Source organism: Phyllobates terribilis, unplaced genomic scaffold, assembly GCF_046119375.1.
Source record: "Phyllobates terribilis strain yellow unplaced genomic scaffold, ASM4611937v1 Scaffold_11__3_contigs__length_659146591, whole genome shotgun sequence".
Lineage (NCBI taxonomy): Eukaryota > Metazoa > Chordata > Amphibia > Anura > Dendrobatidae > Phyllobates > Phyllobates terribilis.
The window spans coordinates 106,470,810-106,491,340 of NW_027362771.1; the positions used below are offsets into that span (position 1 = coordinate 106,470,810).

At 47.4% G+C, this 20,531-nt stretch overlaps 1 protein-coding gene and 1 long non-coding RNA gene across 5 annotated transcripts in view; one reads left to right on the top strand and one right to left on the bottom strand.

The window, feature by feature from the left end:
- LOC141165651 (uncharacterized) overlaps positions 1–20,531 on the top strand; it is a 41,250-nt gene that overhangs the window by 12,056 nt on the left and 8,663 nt on the right. For 2 of the 4 annotated variants that reach the window (XM_073651402.1, XM_073651399.1), the window contains 6 exons: positions 900–1,084; positions 4,416–4,501; positions 4,867–5,741; positions 6,198–6,308; positions 6,646–6,789; positions 8,437–9,085. In XM_073651402.1, coding sequence (XP_073507503.1) covers positions 5,706–5,741; positions 6,198–6,308; positions 6,646–6,789; positions 8,437–9,085 — 940 coding nt within the window. In that variant the 5' untranslated portion in view covers positions 900–1,084; positions 4,416–4,501; positions 4,867–5,705. The remainder of the gene's footprint in view (positions 1–899; positions 1,085–4,415; positions 4,502–4,866; positions 5,742–6,197; positions 6,309–6,645; positions 6,790–8,436; positions 9,086–20,531) is intronic. The other 2 variants (XM_073651401.1, XM_073651400.1) reach the window with 2 other exon arrangements.
- Positions 1–20,531, bottom strand: part of LOC141165653 (uncharacterized) — a 30,975-nt gene that overhangs the window by 2,914 nt on the left and 7,530 nt on the right. The window lies entirely within an intron of this gene.

Sequence of the window (20,531 nt, forward strand, 5' to 3'; positions counted from 1 at the left end):
CAGCGTTTTGAGCCTTTTACGGCAGATCTGGCAGCTTTGTCGCATAATGGGTCACTTGTGGCAAGCCCCATTCATTCCCTATAGGACTTGCGGTTTTGCCGGGTCCGGCACTTGCAGCAATTAAAAACGCTGCTAGCGTTTTTGTTTTTAACTTGCCGCAAGTGCCGGATTTGCCGTATCTGGCAAAACTGCAATTGCCGCACCCGACCACAAGTCCCATAGGGAATGAATGGGGCTTGCCGCAAGTGACCTGTAATGCGGCAAGGCTGCCAGATCTGCTGCAAAAGGCTCAAAACGCTGATGTGAAATCAGCCTTACAAAGTTCTGTTCTGCAACCAAATTTGACCTGAACCTCATTGAAAGTCACTGATTGGGTCGTTCGGCTCTTTGCCCACACAAAGCCTGCCATAAGCGAAACACGGGGGGAGGGAGGGCAAGGCTTTGTAATTTTTTTATTTTTTTTTGGTACACACTACATCCGATCACTCTTATTTTACCCTCAAAGCAGCAGATCAAACACTGCAATTGGCTCGCACTGAGTGTACCCGCAGCAAGCGATGCCCACTCCTGTGATTTGCATACTTAAAGCACCGGAACTCTGAACACAGTACCAAACACAGACTTCCCCAAACTTTTCTAACACCAAACTATAAAAGTCCAGTTCACTCATCCCTAATTGTTCCCATTTCAAATTTCTCACTTTTTCAGATTAACTTGGTGCCAGTAGGCACGTGTATCCTTTTGAGAAGTAGCTGTTTTTTTCTTTTTTTTCTTTAAGTATATTTCTCAGTGTCAGCCTTGTAGATGGCAGAGCGTGGTTACTTGTCTCCCAATGACTGATTTTCCAGTAAGTTCACAAACTTATCCATATAAATGTTTTAAAACTTGTATTGTTTTAGCTTTTAGACCTTCTTCTAAAATCTCAATACATTGGCACGGTCCACGAGTTAAAAATGTGTCTCTACTTGAATATACCGGAGTACCTTTTGGCATTGCTGGAAGAAAAGTGTTATGCTGCCATCTTGGAAAGGATTTGGCTCTTCCACAAAAAAAGCGATATGTCCAGGCGACACATCAAAAACAGGTACAATTAAATTTGTATTATAAAGTAGTTCAACTTATTATATTGGCTCTTTACTAATCCTGATGATATACTGGTTAAAATTTCAGAGTGCACCTAGTTAGCAATATCCTAAATCTATCTGTTATATAGATATTATTGCACATTGTGCATCATAGGTGTGCGGGTTTCATAACACGGTCATGGAAATAAGACATTACAAATCTTGTCCTATAACTCCAGTACAAGTACCTGCCTTGTTACATAAATACTGTATCAATCCAAACTTCCTTTATAGTTATTGCCTCAGAACTAAACTTAGTATGTAAAAGCTGTATCTTAACCAAGCGCAATAACTAAATATCCTACCACAACAAAATTCTGAAAACATACAGAAGTCAGCTCCCCACTTCCATGAGTGCACGCATCATGCTGTGAGGCATGTTCCAGATGCAAATAGATATGTCTTTCCGCAACAAAACATCAGATTTTTTAAATCCTTTTTTGCTTGATGGATTGTGACTGAATTGTTGTAATTCAGCTCATGGCTTAAAGTTTTTTAGATTTTAATGGATCTACAATGCTGGATTTATCGTTATTTACAGCCCAATATTGTTCCCAAAATAAGTCTAATAGACAGATTACCAAGGTTCAGTTCTCAGAATAGGGAACAAAGTTCATTACCTAATTTCCTTCACAGAAGTTACCCTGATACAAAAAAAAATGGTGTACCCAAAAATGAGGTTAGGCCATAATTACGCTAGCATAAGCATTCACAGCTCATGAATATAGTGTTAGATCCATGGTCTGTGCAAATATGCAGCACCAAGGTGTGTGTTCTCATTTTATTATATATATTTTAGTATAATATATACAAATTTTTTTGACTTTCGATATAGATGTCTTCATTAGATTTTATATTTATGTACTAAAATAGATTATGTAATAAAAATGTAAATATAGTGTTACAATTTTATAGATGTATGTCTTTTTTAATGACTAAAAATGTTTAAAACACTACACACATATATTTGCCAGTCAACTTCCTATGAACGAGAAGAACCCTGACAGTCTGTCCAAAATCACTGAGAACTATGCATTGTCACGTGGTGGCTGTGTTTGTACCACAGTTGTGTGCGCTCCTGTACTGTGCAGATGCATATGACTAGGCCTGGATGAATGGACACAACACTCACCAGACCTTACCCAGATGCAGTTTCTTTTTTGGAGTTATCAAAGATTAGAGGTTGTCCAGTACCATAACTTTTTTTTTTTTGTTCAGAAATCTTGCTATTATGTGCCTCTCCATTATTTTATTTTAGCAATATTATCTTTTGATCATGCTCTAACAATACATCCTCATTGCTGATAAATCTCTGATGGGGTTAATTGACATCTTCCTCCCCTGACTTTCTGCTTCTATTACTACAATTTCCATCATGCATTGCACTGGCCTGTGAGGCAACTCACTCAAAACTCCACCGAAACCACTCCTTCCCGTATCTTCATCCTGCTGCATCTTAGTCCTGCTTCACATGTCTATGTATCCAGTACGTGTGGTGTCCATTTTCACAAGTTCTGGAGACACGTTCACACGCATACGAATTAAAATCAATGAGGATCTTCATAGCTGTATATTTTTACAGACCATGTCCCTGTTAACCATGCACGTGTCCATGTGATCCACACGGAGACAAGTCAGTTTTTTTTGCAACTAGCACAGATGACACACCGCACACAAATGTGATCCGTGTGACATCTGTCTGACACATAACGTAACAAATACATGATAAAGAAATGAATGGTTTGTGTAAAAGATGTGCAGAGATAGATAAATGATGATGTATAGAGATGTTCTGCTGTAGGAGGCCATCTGACATCCTATGGGCCTAATTTTGCTTAATTCTGTATAGAGTATCACATGCACAGCTACCCACGCTTATAGTCACACCAGTCCTACTCCGTGGATTATGGTACAGTGGCATAATCTATGGTATGACAAAGCCAGGCTTCATGTTCCTCAAACTAGTATGAGCAACCTGTGTGGCCTAAATATATTTGCGTCGCTGCCGGGTCCGTGGAGTCTTCTCGCGTCGCTGCCGGGTCCGTGGAGTCTTCTCGCGTCGCTGCCGGGTCCGTGGAGTCTTCTCGCGTCGCTGCCGGGTCCGTGGAGTCTTCTCGCGTCACTGCCGGGTCCGTGGAGTCTTCTCGCGTCGCTGCCGGGTCCGTGGAGTCTTCTCGCGTCGCTGCCGGGTCCGTGGAGTCTTCTCGCGTCGCTGCCGGGTCCGTGGAGTCTTCTCGCGTCACTGCCGGGTCCGTGGAGTCTTCTCGCGTCACTGCCGGGTCTGTGGAGTCTTCTCGCGTCGCTGCCGGGTCCGTGGAGTCTTCTCGCGTCGCTGCCGGGTCCGTGGAGTCTTCTCGCGTCGCTGCCGGGTCCGTGGAGTCTTCTCGCGTCGCTGCCGGGTCCGTGGAGTCTTCTCGCGTCGCTGCCGGGTCCGTGGAGTCTTCTCGCGTCGCTGCCGGGTCCGTGGAGTCTTCTCGCGTCGCTGCCGGGTCCGTGGAGTCTTCTCGCGTCGCTGCCGGGTCCGTGGAGTCTTCTCGCGTCGCTGCCGGGTCCAGGTGGCAGAACCTTCCCAGATGACCATTTAAAGGGAACCTGTCAGGTCGTTTTTTACTCCCTAACCTATCACTACCTGTCCCTGCACCTTCCTTTTTCACAGCCAATATAGGGCAGTTTTAGGTCAGACGAAGATGGTTAGGGATGTGCTAGGAAGGTGCAGGGGACAGGTAGTGATAGGTTAGGGGGTAAAAACGACCTGACAGGTTCCTGTTAATAACCTTAGTGATGGCAGCTGAGGCTGTAAGAGCAGGGATGTCTGCACATGGTGTTCATACTCCATACTAAATAAATCAAGATGTTTTGATAGTTTCATTTTTTGCCAAATTTACATACTAGCAAGATGTCTATCATTCCACCACTTTTCTTCTTGGGTCTCATTCACAGTGATCTTTTTTGATCCGTTTTGTTTTGTTTTTTTTCCTCCTTGGAAAACTGCACCAAAAACGGATCAGTCACTGCGTCTGCCAGCAAAGTGAATGTGATTTTCAATTTGCCGTGCAGACGTCAGCGTTGTTGACTGCTGTATTAGTGGCGCAGAAAGTGCATCCACAAAATGAGCGTCAATTACTGCTCCATTTTTCTGCTGCGCTTTCTTCATTATACATAAAAAAAAAAAAAAAAAAAAAAAAAAAAAACAACAACACAGATTGGTATTCACACAGTCCCTTTGATGTTTTTTTTTTTTTTATTTTATTTTTTTTTTTTTACTGCACTTTCCACGCGACAAACGTTCAGTGGACCTGGCCATGTGACTGTCAGGTGACCTGTTACTGTGCAAAACCTGGAAACAACTCATCGCTGGACACCGGACATTGGGGAAGGTAATAAAGTGTCTGCCTGTGTCCTCCCTGCCCTTTATGGATTAGTACTGCATTTTTGCTTTGAAAAAGCAAAAGTGCAGCATTAATAAAATGGAGCAAAAAAGCAACACAGACGCATGATGCATTTGATGCTTTTTTTCCAAAAATGATCTGTTTTTTGATGCAGAAACTGCACCAAAAACGGAGCACAAACGCTCTGTTTGAACTAATTCAAGGTTGCGTTTTGTATTTAACTACAACTCTCTAAAATGAACATTGTTAATATCACATTGTTAATATCACAAAATTAAAAAAAAAAATGGTACCAGGTGTCATCTTGTCTTGATTATTTTTTTTTTATTCTTATTTTTTCTTTCTCAAATTAGCTGTGAAACATGACAACTCCTTAATGTGATTCGTCTCTACAGATTTTGATATAAAGATGTTTTGGGCTCCTCTTAGTCTTTCGACTTACAAGACAAACTTTCCATTCAACTTCCTGCTTTGACATTGTAGAGCAAGAGCGAACCTGTCCACCCGCAATACTATGGCTACAACATACTTTAGAACAAATGACGTTTTAATCAACGCTTCATCTGTGGGCTTAGTCTCCTATATCAATGGCACACATTTGTAGAATGATTGAACTCTTGCTAGCCGGGTTGTTTTTTTAATTGAAAAAAACAATAAAACATGATGATCATCAGATTGTGCCGGAATAATGTTAATACATACATACACCACAGCAAAAATATGGAATCAGGGCAAAATGCTCCAGATCATAAACTCAATTTAGATAATCAGACTCCAAATTAAAACTACACCTTTATAAACAGATAACAGAATTATTAATGTATACTGACCACATAGTACACTTCAAAGTTCATAAATACTACACACCATGTCCAGAATAATACATGCCGACCCCTCATATACTCAGTACATTTGATATATAACATTAAACCTTTATAAATGATAAACAAGACACACAATCTGAACTTGCATCGTAGTTAAGTCTTCTTTGTCTCTGGTTCCGGATGGCAATATGTCTGACGTCCATGTTATGACCTGGTGTGCGGTGGGCAAGCTGTTCAATTACAGTGGAAACACCATTCACTCAGTCAAATCTGCTTGTCCTACATCTTCCTGCCCTCTTCCTACAAAGTTTCTTTGAGATGACCACACTACAATCAGCACAGTACATCAGATTGCACTACAATCAATTATGGATCCACTTAATATGAAGATGATATATAAAAAGGTAATGACATTTATAAGCATACTATTACTGTTTGTTATTTAAAGGTAAGCTGTCATCATGATTTCTAATGCTATTTACAGACCTGCAGGTTTGATGTGCAGTCAAATTGCGTTACAAGTCATGTGTTACCCATAATGCATCTACACATTAGCCTATTTACATCTATTACATACTGAAAATGTACTGCTCTAGATAAACATCCTATATGGGTACTTCCGTGTACGGTTTTAAAATTTATGCTTTTAGTTTATGTAACATTTATCATGGTTTTTCCAAAAATTATGAATTCACCCCCCCCCCTTTCCTCCTCCCTGAAGAATGCCTTACCTCCTAGTGGCCACCAACAATAACAAAAGGTCATGTATTCCCCCAATGTCACATGAGAGAATTTGGATATTTTGTCTTTGAAAATATTTTGGTTTTAATCTTTGTAAAATTTCCATGCTCTTCCTGCAGACTGGTGATCATGGTTACATAAAATGTAGAAAGCTAATCCAGGCCACTAAAAAAATGGATTGTCCTGCCAAAATATATGTATATCATATCATAAGATATCCGGATTTTCAGGTATGTAACAAAGTTGATGTGTAACCTCCTCCCAATAAACAAATTTTACATTGTGTTTTAATTAATTCCTTGCACCACATTTATAATTTGACATATTTGTGGCTGAGTGTGTCTTGTTTTCTCAAAGCTTTATTTTTTATAGTTACAATTTTGAGCCACATTTTAGTCCATTTATCTTTTTTTTTTTAATGCTGAGCACTGCTTGATGCCTCAACTATTAGTTTCTAATATGTGAATGTTCCTTTTAACTTTTTTATAAAATGGCTTAGTTTCACAAAATAGTCAAGAGAAAGGAAACTACATCTATGTATTTTTCTTTTTTTTTTTGTTTTTTTAGATCACAAGAAACACAGCTTGGCACAAAAGAATGGCATCTAAAAAAATGAATCAAGAGATTACAAAAGACAACAAAGTTTTACACTGTTATGTTGTTCAGTTTCCAAAACTGTCAGAGCATAGAAACCACCCTATAGCTGGAGAGGTAATGGATTGTGTTTCAAAACATGTTGACAATTGGAGGTTAGATCACCGATTCAACCCACCTTTATCAAAAAATGTCCATATTGTCTTTAAAAACTTTTTATATCATAATATGGATTATTATTCATAACTATCTAATGGGTGGTTCCCTTTCACCAATTTGGTCGCCATTTACTATAGTACCTGTGTTAAACAATATCTACAGTGCTAGAGCGGATGAGCTGTGTGATTGGCTGCCGTGTTCTTCATGTAATTCTACATCTGTCATTCTTTCTACATTGCACATAATTATCCTTTTAGATTTATTTGGCTTCCAAATAAAGTATATTAAATGGACATACTTATAATGTGCCAACACAAGTGGCCCTCATAAGTCTACCTCTTGCTAAAAAATTCATATCACTTAATGGATCACTTTATTGTGCTTTAATAAAGCAAACTGGACATTTTAAGTCGCTTCACGTGCCTACCTCAACCGCCACAGTGTGACTGTGTATAATATACATGTATATATGTGTCTCTATCTCTATCCTGACTGCGCATGCATGACGCTCAGTCTGGCTCCAGACAGAAGCAGGCATGGACCCTTTACAGGTAAGAGGAGTGTATGGCACTGGAGATCGCGGTATGCGTAGACACAACGCATACTGCGATCTCTGGCGCCATACTGACATACTTACCTGACCGGGAGGAGCGTTGCCACGGTGCCTCTCTTCTGGCCGGAGACCGGGGGCAGGAGTGAGGTGTTGGATTGGTGCATGCGCATAGCGCTATCCAGCACCATTTTACTGAAGACACATTTGCAGTGTTCAGCAAAATGGCGCCGGACAGCGCTGTGCTCCGGTGCCGCACTCCTCCCCCGGCCTGCGGCAGAACAGGACGCTGCAGCGCTGGAGCACAGGGAAGAAAGGTGAATATAAGTGTGTTTTTTTTTTTTTTTTTTGTGTACAGCGTGAAAGGGATGAGGGGGCCACACATACCGGGATTGGGGTGTGAGGGGGGCCACGCATACCGGGATTGGGGGATGAGGGGTGCCACGCATACCGGGATAGGATGGTGGAGACAGGAGGGGGGCAGCACATACCAGCATGGGAGACCATATACCAATAAAAATGCTCGCCACCCGGGCGTAGAAGGGTTCAATTGTTAGTACTGTATATATTATATTATTGTGGCGGTTGAGGTAGGCACGTGAAGCGACTTAAAATGTCCAGTTTGCTTTATTAAAGCACCATAAAGTGATCCCCAAACAATAAAAAATAAAAAGGGTTTCTTTGCAGTAAGACAGGATACACAGTCCTAACAATGGCATTTCAAGGTTAAAGCAGCACACAAAAAAACATGGAGCATGACACCGCGGAATTCTTACCTCTACAAATACAGATAATGAATTTCACTTGGAGTTTGTCCACCATATCACACCCCAGGCTGTGGATTTGTGAGTAGTCAGACCCAACCATCTCTGACTGCTCAGTAACCTATCTGACACTTTCTAGCTAGCTTAAATCAGATGATAACCATCTGATCCATATCTTCCATCTGTATGTAAGTTAATATGAGATTTTGTTGTGTTTACTTTAATTCTGGATTCGATATAAAGTTTGTTTTTTATATGACTGATAAAAAAAATGTTGTAATTATTTTTTAGGTAGCTAATATCCGTGAAAAAATCGACCCAAGAGTTGTGGACAAAATTTTGGAGCTTTACCAGAGTGGTATTCGTAAAAAAAGAGATATCAAAAAACTCGTGGAGCATTTTGTCGTTCAAGAGCTCTTCACAGGGCTTGATCTTCCACAATCCTCAAGACGAAGATATTATCCCACGTTGAAGGACATCACAAATATAATGGGTCGAACTTCTAAAGGGACCACTACCTCTGTGTTTGACCAAAGCAAGGTATTGGATTTGGTTTCTAAGTGGCAACAAGAAGATAATAGAGCCAGCATTTATTGTCGTCCTCATTCTGTAAAGGGGGAAGACCAAGATGAGCAAAAATTTCTTTTGTGCTATCAAAGACACTGGCAAAAAAGACTCCTTTCAACCTATGGTAATAGTATTACACTGCTTGATGCCACTTACAGGACAACAAGATATGCACTACCTTTATATTTTCTTTGTGTACGCACAAATGTGTGCTATACTGTGGTAGCTGCTTTTGTGGTTCAACAGGAACGGACTGAATATATCATAGAAGCTTTGAAAATGATTAAGGACTGGAATCCAACTTGGAACCCATCTTGTTTCATGCTTGACTTTTGCTTAGAAGAAATAAATGCCATCGCACAAGTATTTGCAGGTAATTTTAAGATAAAAAAAACTTTATAAAAGGTTATCTTTTAACATCCCAAGCATTTGTCACTAACATTATTTACACAAGACCTTACACTTATCACTCTAATCCCTACATTTTTATATAAATATTTTTTTTTGCTTCCCGTAGTATTTGGATTGAGAAGAGTGTTACAGTCCTTGAAAGATGCGTGTGGATGCACTCACTTTTCAGCAACATCCATCACTAATGGAACAGGAGGCAGGGCTGCAGTTACTTTATGTAGTTTATTGTATCTGAGGACATCCAGGATCCATGTTGATAGAAGCTGCGGGAGAGGCCAGTACTGTGCCATCTTTTGTTTTTATAGCTTCTAACTGTGAAACATTACTTCTTCAGGGACCAGACATACAAGTCAGTGACATCAGCACTAGTCCACAGGTTCTATCACCACCCTCAAACAAACTATTATCACAGGATGTTTCTAGTGTCACTGATTGCTTTTATCTACGCTCCTTTTGACTTCATTTGAGGGTGGTGACAGAAGCAGATTGTTGGTGCTGTTCTCACCTCTGACACCTTCCTTCACCCAAGATGCAGGACTAGAGATGGGCGAGCCTTTGGAAGCTCGATGTCACATGTTGTCTGCTCCGCAGTCCACGTGAATTGCTCCACGCGTGACACTCTAATTCGGTTCGTCGAACTTGCACTATTCGATGAACAGTTCGCCGAGCTTCTGAATCCCATTGAAAACAAAAGGAGGCAAAATCAAGGGTCTACAAAACACATTATAATGGGCACAAAAGCTGCCAAACACAGCTCAAATTTGGGACAGACACAAGGAAAAGTGCCATCTATTTTCCAGAGTTAAAATTTTCATCATTATGCATGCATGGAAAAGGCCTGGCCCAGTATTTCAAGCTTCAGATGTAGGCATGGTGCTCAGCCCTGCTAAATACAGGAAACAGACAAGGAAACCCCCAAAACGAGTCTCCACATTTCAAAAAATTAGGGCCAGGTACCACCAAAATGGCATCAAGTGGCCCACAATAAAATTTGGAGAATGGCAATATCAATGCAGCATACTGAAAAGTAAATTGTCTACTCAGAGCAGTCCACTACTGGGGTGGAAAAGTCCTTGGAGATCTATGACTTCATCTTGATGAAAGTTAGGTGGTCTACACTTTCAGGGGACAGTCGGATGTGCTTATCCGTCAGGATGTCGCCAGCAGCGCTGAAGACATGTTCTGAAAAAATGCTTGCTGCCGGACATGACAAAACCTCCAAGGCATGACTGGCAAGCTCAGGACATTCTTCCATTTTTTTGAAGCCCAAAATGCAAAAGGGTCCAACTTCTCCCTTCCTGCCAATGGCATGGATATTGAACTCTAGATACTCCTGCACCATCCTCTCCAATCGTTCACTACGTGTCAAAATTGTACTCATTTATACTGGTGGATAGGCTGGTTGAAAAAATTGGTGAAACGTTTCCAAGAAATTGCTGACACAAACATTAGCAGAAGCAATGTATGGTGACGACTCAACGTCCCCCCGGTTTGTTAGTGTAGATTTGTCATGCGTACGGTGTCCCTCAGTACTGTGTTGGGGAAAATCAGTCCTAAGATTGTATACAAGCAGCTTTTTTTTTTTTTTTTGGCTACTCCAGCATGCGTCCCTGTCCAGGGCAGGAAGTATCTGTCTAAACTTACTGTTGAACCGCGGATCCAACAGTGTCGCAAGCCATTATTTGTCGTTAATTCAAATCCTAACAATACGGGCATCATATTGCAGATAGTGCAGCAAGAAGGCGCTCATGTGTCTGTGTACATGAGGCTCAAGTCCTTGTGTTGCGGAGAGAGAACATTTCCACTTGCTTCCTCCGTTCTCTCCCGCCAACCTGGGACAACAGAAAGGGAAATCATTTCTTCCTTATCTCCTGACTGTTCTGTGCCCAACACCTCTTCATCCTCATCTTCCTCCATTTGTTCCTCAGCTCCTGCATCTTCACCACCAGTTTGTCTGGTACCATTAGCTCCTCTGTCGCTCTACTCCACCTTGACATGCCACCTGGCTGTGTGACTAGAGTCCGGACCTTTTGAGATCTTCATCCCCTTTCCACGTCCTCCTATTCTTGCTCCTCCTCTTCCTGTGGTACCACCACCTCATCCTGTAGATTTTTCCAAGTTTTCTCCAGCATGTAGATGAGTGGAACAGTGATGTTGATGACTGCATCGTCAGTGCTAACCATCTTGGTAGCCATTTCGAAACTGTGAAGGAGGGTGCAGAGGTCCTTGTTCTGTGCCCACTCTGGAACATTCATTTGCACCACATTCAGCTTGCTTTGAGTCACTATACGCATCTTTACTATGCCAGGGCTTGTCGCTGCTGCCACAGTCGCTGCAACATGTGCAGAGTGGAATTGCACTGTGTTGGCATATTGCATATGAAACGGTTAACCGGTTGTCCAAAAGACCTCTGTAGCGATGCTAGTAGATGAGCCGTGGGGTGAGAATGGCGGAAGTGAGCACACAGCGACCGTGCCTTGTGAAGCAGCTCATCCAGGCCGGCATAGTGGCGTAGGAATTGCTGGACAAGGTTGAGGATGTGAGCAAGGCATGAGTGTAGAGCCACCACCAGGTTTGCACACTGCCTTCCCTGGCTCCAGGTTTAGCAAAGACATCCATTGGTCAAACTCGGCTTGCATAGCTGTCTACAACTCTTCAGCTGTGTGACTTGCATCTCCAAGGCATTTTAATTTAAACACTGCCTAATGGCGGAGAGCCCTGGCAGTGCAGTACAGAGTTGGGGGGAAGGGGGGAGTTGAACTGTTACAACATTAAGGAAGAAGTCGAGGGTGCAGCTGGAGGCCCTAGAGGAGTTGGATGAGGCAGAAGCATTGGATGAAGAGGTGCAGGCAGAAGTTTGTCCCAAGTCTTGAAATCCACAAGACTTGGAGTAGCCCCATCCCCCGCCTGGCCTCGCAGCCACCAGAGTCACCCAGTGGCCAGTGAGGGAGATGTAACGCCCCTGGCCATATTTGCTCGTCCAGGTGTCAGTAGTGATATGCACCCTGTCAGTGTTTCTCAAGGTACAAGTAATGTCTGCGACATGCTAATGTATCGCAGGCACAGCTTTCTTTGAAAAGTAGTGGCGATTGGGAAACTGATAATAGGTGTCTGCAACGGCCATCAGCTTGCAGCAACCATCTATATCCACCAGCATTTCCGTGGCCAACAAATGGGAGATGGTCAACTTCAAACGGGATGTGTTGAATAAAATAATCTTTTCAATGACCACACCTGCGGGACTGAGGGCTGGCTGCTGTACTGACAGAGGGTGGATTAGGATGTACCCGACAAACTGCTGCACTGTGAAGGAGGTGCAGGCTGAGATGTTCTGGTGGGTTTACAAACAAGTGGTGTGCTCGGTGTCTGTAATCAGTCCAGAGAAACAGTTGTGGCTGAGGATGCAGCGCTTGTCGGGCTTGCAGCCCTCAGTCTCTGTGGGAACATGCTACTGACTCGCCCCCTGGGCCTTGGGGCACTCGGATCCGGGCAATAGGGGGAACGATGGGAGTAGTAGTGGCAACCCGGTTCCGTGGCTCAGGGTGGTCAGGCCAATGGTAGTCTGCTACGTTCTGCTGATAATGTCCGACTACGCCACCCGTGGATTTGCGGTCATTAGGAACCGCCGCTGCAGGGCAGACCGCTGGGGCTGATGATATATGCAGCTGGGATGGTGTGACTCCCCACGGGAAGAGTGCGGCCCCAGGGCAGTATAATGGATGGTGGGAGCAATGGTAGTGAGAGTCCCGGTGCCGATAGTGCTGGAGGAGCAAGGAGCACACAGACAACAAGTTGCAGTCCAGGGTCTTTACTAAAATAGGTAAACTGACCCATAAACAGTCCCAGCTAGGAGGGGACCTGGATGTCTGAGAGCAACGGGGAAATTGGCCCTGGTCAGGGTGAGGTTGTAGGCCTACCGTGCTTTCTGCGCTCCTTCTGGCTATCTCCTCGTTATAGGGTAACAGCCCACGCTTCCGAGCTTTCCGTGTATTCTCGCCTGTATGGCCTGCGACGTGGGTTCCTTTCTGCTCCCAGCCTTGTACGGCTTTACTGGTCCCTTCGGTTGTGGCAGGGCCTCCAGGCTTCTTAGGCCAAGGAATATACAGTCCCTTGCGGACTGGTTCTCTGCTGGAGGATGTAGAATCCTCCCAGCCTCAGACACCAAAGTCTGGTAAAGTCAGTCTCTTATCTGCCAAGACAGGCTTGCTTCGCCTCTTGTCTCTGGCTTGTGGCTCTCCTCCTGCCACACTTCCTCTTAGGTGCAGTGCAACTGTCTGTCCCTGCTCTGCTCTGGGACAAGTCTCAGTGCTGAGACAGGCCATCAAGTTCTCCCTAACCCTGCCCCCAGTACCAGCTTTTATAGGGGCAGCCAGCTCTCCCTACTGGCCTGAGACAGGAGGCATTGCATGCTAATGTTCCCCTGACTAGAGAACCTCCCCCTTGCTCTCAGACACAGCTTTAATTACACTTGTGGCATCCAGGCCAGGGTGACACACTACCTAACCTCCTTTTCAGCAGCAGAAGGGAAGGAAGGGAGACACAGATCCATTACTAGTGGGTAGGCGGAGCCCCACAGGATAGTTCACCTCAGATTAGAAAAAAGTGATGACCGGCCCCTTCAGCTTAGGCTCCTCCTACTCCCATGTCCTTCAGTCTAAAATTTGAGGTCGCAGAGGATAGTCGCTGCCTTGGCAGCTCCTCAGAAAAAAAATTTCTTTTATCATTTCCGGAGACCTGGACCCCCCGTGGTCTAGAGGTCTCAGGGGGTCTCGGCGCTGCTGGGACCCCTGACCCTCCCCTGGCAGATCTGCGTACCCCCTAAGGAGGTCCCCGCAGAAGCCTGCCGGCCCCGGGGGATACAGGGCTCTCCCTGGCGGAGACGCACACCGCTTCTGTGGGGTCCCTGCACGCTCCGCCGTGGGGGGGAGCAAAGGGCCACGGCGCCACATATCCCTGGGGGTCCCTGTGGCGCTCAGCTGGGTAAGTGCTCTCAAGGTCTGAGTGCTTCAGCGGCTGCGGCGGCAGCCACTGTTACAAGTGGTGACTGCTGTTTTGTCCTTGCAGGAAGGATATCACCGCTGCATACGGCGTTTGTGTAACTCTCTGCTAGCAGGGGAGCAGGGACGGAGGAGCCGCGGACTCCGTTAGTATGCGGCGTGGGGCGTGGCTTCGCGCCTCTCTGCTGCCTGTCATCTTAGTCTCAGGCAGGAAGCGTGCGCTGGAGCTGACCCAGCCCCTTCTTCTTCCGGGTCCTTCTGAAGGCGTCCATACTTCGTGCAGCGCCTCCTGCTCCCTGCTCTCTACACCACCAGACACCGGGAAGAGCAGTCACCGCGGCCAGCTGGTGAGTCACTTCTGCCTTTTAAGGCAGAAGATTCCTTTTTCTCACTATTGCAGCGCAGAGCACCTTACTGCTGGCCTGTTAAGGCAGACAGGGTGTGCTATATCCGGCGCTGCTACCTCTGCTGAGGAGGCTCTGGGACTCGCACATCTCTGTCCTTTTAAGTCAAAGGTGTATTGCGTGGTCAGCAGCGCTAACCCCTTCTGAACGGGGTCTGGCCTCATCAGGGCAGTTAACCCTTTCTGGATGTGCATGCTTCTGGGATCAGAGGGTGAATCACCCTAGTCTGTTAGGTTAACTTTTGCTCTGCAGGCAGCTGGGGTAGCTCTTCTCCCTCTAAGGAGGAGCTTTAACCCTTCAGTGCTTGGTGATTTTCTGTGTAGGAACAGGCTGTGGTAGCGGAATCACACATCCTCGGTTACTGTACCCATTGTAAGGGGTTATTACCGCCTTATCTGCGACGCTCGCAACTGTGTGGGGGCATGTCGTATCAGGGACTAGGGGGCGCGGACCTCTCCCCCGGTCCGCTTCAGGATCGGTCACGCGTATCTGATGCGCCGGGGTCTTCGACGGCATCAGGTTCGACACTGGTCGTGGGTCTCAGTGATGTTAAAGTGGAGGCGCTCACACGCTCCATTGACAGTCTATCTGACCTCCTGGGTCATTGGGTATCAGCTAAGTCCCAACCGACGTCACGAGGCAAGAAGCGCCACAGGCCTGTGGTGGCGCTGTCTCCTCCGCGCAGTGTCGGAGGCTTCGGAATCACCGACAAACTCTGCTGGTGAGATCTCAGATTCTGATGAAGAGGATCGGCAGGGTCGCTCTGCTTCTCTTTCGGGCCGCGTGGACTCTTTTATTGGGGCTATGCGGGAGGCGTTACAGCTGTCTGAAGAGGTGACGAGGCTCCCTGGCAAGTCGGCCCGGCTGTATCAGGAGTCGCGTCGGGCTCGTTCGACGCTGCCGGCGCACGATGAACTTAACGAGGCGGTGGAGAAGGAACTCCTGTGTCCGGATAAACGCTTCCAGGAGATGCGGTTTTTTGATGCCCCGTATCCCTGCTCCACGGAGACTATCGCTAATTGGGTTCCCTCTCCTGAAGTGGACGTACCATTGTCTCAGCTGAGCAAATCTTCTTTGCTTCCTGTTTAAAGGGAAGGCGAGTCTACAGGAACCTTTGGACAGAAGGACAGAGTTAGCGGCGAAGTCCATCTACGAGGCCGCGGGTCATGGATTCCGAGCGGCCTTGGGGGCCATGTGGGCTGGTGAGGCTTCTCTGCGGTGGTTGGATCAGCTGCGGACGGCGTGGCAAGATGGGACTCCGCTGTCTGAGGTGGAAAGGCTCTTCCAGCTGTTGGAAGAGGCGGCCCGATATGGCAGGGACGCAGTGCGGGATACTACTTCGGTTCTGTCCAGGGCTCAATCCTCGGCCATCACAGTCAGGAGAGCACTGTGGCTTAAACAGTGGACTGGAGACGCAGTATCCAAACAAGGTTTGTGGAGTCTGACGTACAAGGGCGGTCAGCTTTTTGGTTCGGACCTCACGGAGCTGATGGCCAAGGACAAGGATACGGCTTTGCCGCAGCGGAAAGCAGCGGCTTCTACATCTGGCAAGTCAAGTGCCGGTAGTGGTTGTCGGTACTTTCGGCCCAGGGGACGGTTCGGTCAGCCCTCTTGGAGATCGGGTCGTCCCTCGTCTTCCAGAAAGACAACCCAGAAATACAGTACACCCTGGAAACATTTCCGTCAGGACAAACGGGAGGTTGACAAAAAGCACGCTAAGGCGGACTGACGCCAGGAACCCACTCGAGGGCTCTCGGGTGGGAGGTCATCTGCTACAATTTGGGTCGGTTTGGGCGTCCCACGTATCGGACACCTGGGTGACGCGGGTTATGTCGGCAGGCTATTTCATAGTTTCATTCTCGACCCCCGGACAGGTTTCGTCAGTCTCACATCCCGTCCAAGCCCAAGCTGACTGCTGCGGGAGGTCGACTCTCTTCTGCAGCAGGGTGTGGTGGTTCCGGTTCCGCCGGAGGACCGGGGAAGGGGGTTTTACTCCAACCTTTTTGTGGTCCCCAAAAAGGAGGACAAGTTTCGCCCCATTCTGGACCTCAAAGAATTGAATTTTCATGTTCGTACCCGGAAATTCCGTATGGAGTCTCTTCGCTCTGTCGTGGCGGCCCTGTCACAGTACTATTTCTTGGTGTCAATCGACATCCGCAACGCCTATTTGCATGTCCCTATCGGCAGGGCTCACCAGCGCTTCCTGCGTTTCGCCATAGGTCAGGCCCATTACCAGTTTGTGGCCCTACCATTCGGGTTGGCCTCGGCGCCCAGGGTTTTTATAAAGATTCTGGCGCCGCTCATGGCGCTCCATCGAAGGCAAGGAGTTACGATTCTCCCCTACCTGGACGACCTGTTAATTGTGTCGCCCACAGCGGAGGTGGCGGTGACAGCTCGCGATCTCTCCCTTCAGCACCTGGAGGACTTCGGGTGGCTGGTCAATTGGAAGAAGTCGTCATTGGAGTCGTCGCAGTCAATCCTGTTCTTGGGGATGCTTTTCGACACGGTATGGGCAGTGGTGTCCCTGCCTCCGGACAAACAAGCGAACCTTCGTCACAATGTCCAGGCTATGAGGTTGGCGATGGCAATGTCCCTTCGGAAGTGTATGCGCCTTCTGGGTCTGATGGTGGCGGCAATGGAAGCGGTACCGTTTGCACAATTTCATTCCTGGGGTCTCCAAAATCTTATTCTGACCCGTTGGGATCGATTGGCGGCTTCGCTGGATCGCTGTCGGTATCTCCCGCAGGGTGCGAGAGTCTCTTGGATGGTGGTTACGTCCGGAGGCTTTATCCCTGGGGAAATCCTTCCTCCTCCCACGGTGGTCGGTCATTACCACCGATGCCAGCCTGACTGGCTGGGGGGGGTTTGGAACGATCTCTGGGTTCAGGGGGTCTGGTCGTCAGAGGAGTCGTCTCTGCCTATCAACATCCTGGAGTTGAGAGCAATATTTCTCTGCCTCCGACATTGGACAGTCCCTTTGAGCGGTCTGCCGGTCCGGATTCAGACGGACAATGCGACAGCTGTCGCGTATATCAACCATCAGGGAGGGACGAGGAGTTCCAGACTCATGATGGAGGTCTCTCGGATCCTGGTATGGGCAGAGTCCAGGGTTCCAGCCATCTCCGCGATTCACATCCCAGGAGTGCTGAATATCACGGCGGACTTCCTCAGTCGCGAGCAGGTGGATCCCGGAGAATGGAGTCTTCATCCGGAAGTTTTTGCACTGCTGTGCTCCCGCTGGGGGACTCCCCAAGTGGACTTGATGGCATCCAGGCTGAACGCCAGGATTCCGACGTTCACGTCCAGGTACAGGGACCCGGAGGCTGTGGCGGTAGATACTCTAGTAGCCCCGTGGGACCATTTCGAGCTGATCTACATGTTTCCGCCGGTATCCTTGCTTCCTCTGGTGATCCGGCAGATCAAACTCGAACGAATTTTGGCGATTTTGGTGGCGCCGGATTGGCCGCGGAGGGCGTGGTATTTAATGCTGGTCTCTTCTGGCGGCGCCTCCGTTTCCACTGCCTCTTCGCCCGGACCTGTTAACCCAAGGGCCCATTCGCCATCCGGACCTGAAGTCACTTCGTTTGACGGCGTGGCACTTGAGACCGAGATCTTGACCCGTCGGGGGTTTTCGGCCGAGGTCATTGCCACCTTGCGGGCGGCCAGAGGTCCAGCTACGACTAGCATTTATCACAGAACTTGGGAGGCCTTCTATTCGTGGTGTTCTGGATCGTCAAGGAACCCGAGGGTTTTTTCCATTCCCAACGTCTTGGCTTTTCTGCAATGTGGTTTGGCCAAGGGTCTGGCGGTTGGTACCTTGCGGGGTCAGGTATTTGCACTATCCGTGCTTTTTCGGAAGGCTATTGCCTCGCGCAGGGATGTGCATTCGTTTTTTCGTGGGGTTGCACGTCAGTTTCCGCCTCGGAGGGCGTTTGTGGCTCCTTGGCGGCTCAATCTAGTCTTGGGGGCTCTTCAGCATGGACCGTTTGAGCCTATGGATTCAGCTACGCTTTACTTGCTTTCTTGGAAGGTGGCCTTCCTGGTGGAGGTCACCTCTTTGAGAAGGGTTTCTGAGTTGGCGGCACTGTCTTGCTCGCCCCCTTTTCTGGAGTTCCACTCAGATCACGTGGTGCTTCGTACCCATTGCGATTTTCTGCCTAAAGTGGTGTCGCGTTTCCACGTCAATCAGGACATTGTGTTGCCCTCCCTCTGTCCGAAACCGAAGAGTCCAAAGGAGCGGGCCTTGCACGCGTTGGATTTGGTGCGGACGTTGAAGTTCTATCTTACAATCACGCAAGGGTTTCGGAAGTCGGACACTCTTTTTGTGATTCCTGCTGGTCGTCGGCGTGGTGTGCGGGCTTCCAAGGATACTATAGCTCGGTGGATACGTTCGGCTATCCTGGAGGCGTACCAGCTCAAGGGCGAGCCTTGCCTGGTTAAGGTTCGAGCTCATTCCACGAGAGCTGTTGGTTCGTCGTGGGCTTTTCGTCAGGGGGCCTCGGCAGCGCAGCTCTGCCGGGCGGCTACCTGGCGCTCCGTTCACACTTTTACTAAATTTGATAAAGTGGACGTGAGTGCTTCCGCCGATGCGGCCTTGGGACGGAGGGTCCTGCAGGCGGCGGTTTTAGGTTATCTCTTTATCTCGTTTTCGGCTCTTGTTGCGCGCTTGCCTAAGTTGTTGGGGTGTTGGCGATTCTGCCACGGTTTCCCACCCTTGAGTTCTGGACTGCTTTGGGACGTCCCCCTAGTAATGGATCTGTGTCTCCCTTCCTTCCCTTCTGCTGCTGAAAGACGGATTTTGGTAAGACCTTACCTGTAAAATCCTTTTCAGCGAAGGAAGGAAGGGAGACACAGCACCCTCCCATGGCAGAAGTGTATTATTGTTTTCCAGATGCGGCGCGACTCCTCTCTGATGGCGGTCATCTGGGCTGGGGTCGGCGATCTAGGGCTCTGTTCCAGCATTGCCAGCTCATCGCAGTTGTCAGGTCCAGTGAGTAGTGCCTGGGACTGTGTGTTTTTTCTGTTATATGCATAACCTGTTCTCTCGCATTTCTGAATTTTCGGAGGGGGTTGTGTTGTTCCGCTGGTGTTGTCTGCTCTTCCTTAGCTTGTGTACGGACTGAAGGACATGGGAGTAGGAGGAGTCTAAGCTGGAGGGGCCGGTCGTCACTTTTTTCTAATCTGAGGTGAACTATCCTGTGGAGCTCCGCCTACCCACTAGTAATGGATCTGTGTCCCTCTTCCTTCCTTCGCTGAAAAGGATTTTACAGGTAAGTTCTTACCAAAATCTGTCTTTTTTCCTCCTCTGCTGAGCTGGTCAGCTGCGTTACTCTGGGCTCATTCCAAGTCAGATCTAAAACCTCATCATCCGCTCTGTTGTCCAACTCCTCGCCATGAGTCGCCCTCCTACACTTGCTGCTCTGAACGTACAGTGCGGGTTTTCCTCAGGTATCTGACTCTCATCATCGCCATCAACTCTACCCCGGGGGGTTAACGTCTGGCAACCAGGGTTTTGATTTCTGCTAGAACCTAATTTCCTCTATCTCCAGAGAAAGATTGCAAAAGATTTTGGGCATCGGTTCAGATGCTTTCCTCCTCTGGAGTATGTTTGGAGCAGACCTCTGTCTGATGCCCATGGAATATAATGTGTGAACATCTCAGCAGAAGCCGTCATCTGTGTTTCCCCAGTCATTTGTGCGGTTGGAGACTTGTGAGTGTGACACATGGGTAATTGGGGCGCCACCTCTGAGGACTGTACTGTTTGATGATGGGGTGGAGGAACAGGACAGGCCACTTGATGCAGTGGTTTCCATTAACTGTAGCAAAAGCTCTTTCTGGGCCTCATCCACAACTCGTATTTCTCTGCTGCTGGCAAACAGAGACTGGAGTAGGCCATCCAGTAACAGAAGTTGTCACTTCGCTTGGGATACGACGATAAGCCAATGTTTGGTTACTACTGCTTTCAGTAATATTACCAGTAGCACCTACCCCCACATACACCTCCAAC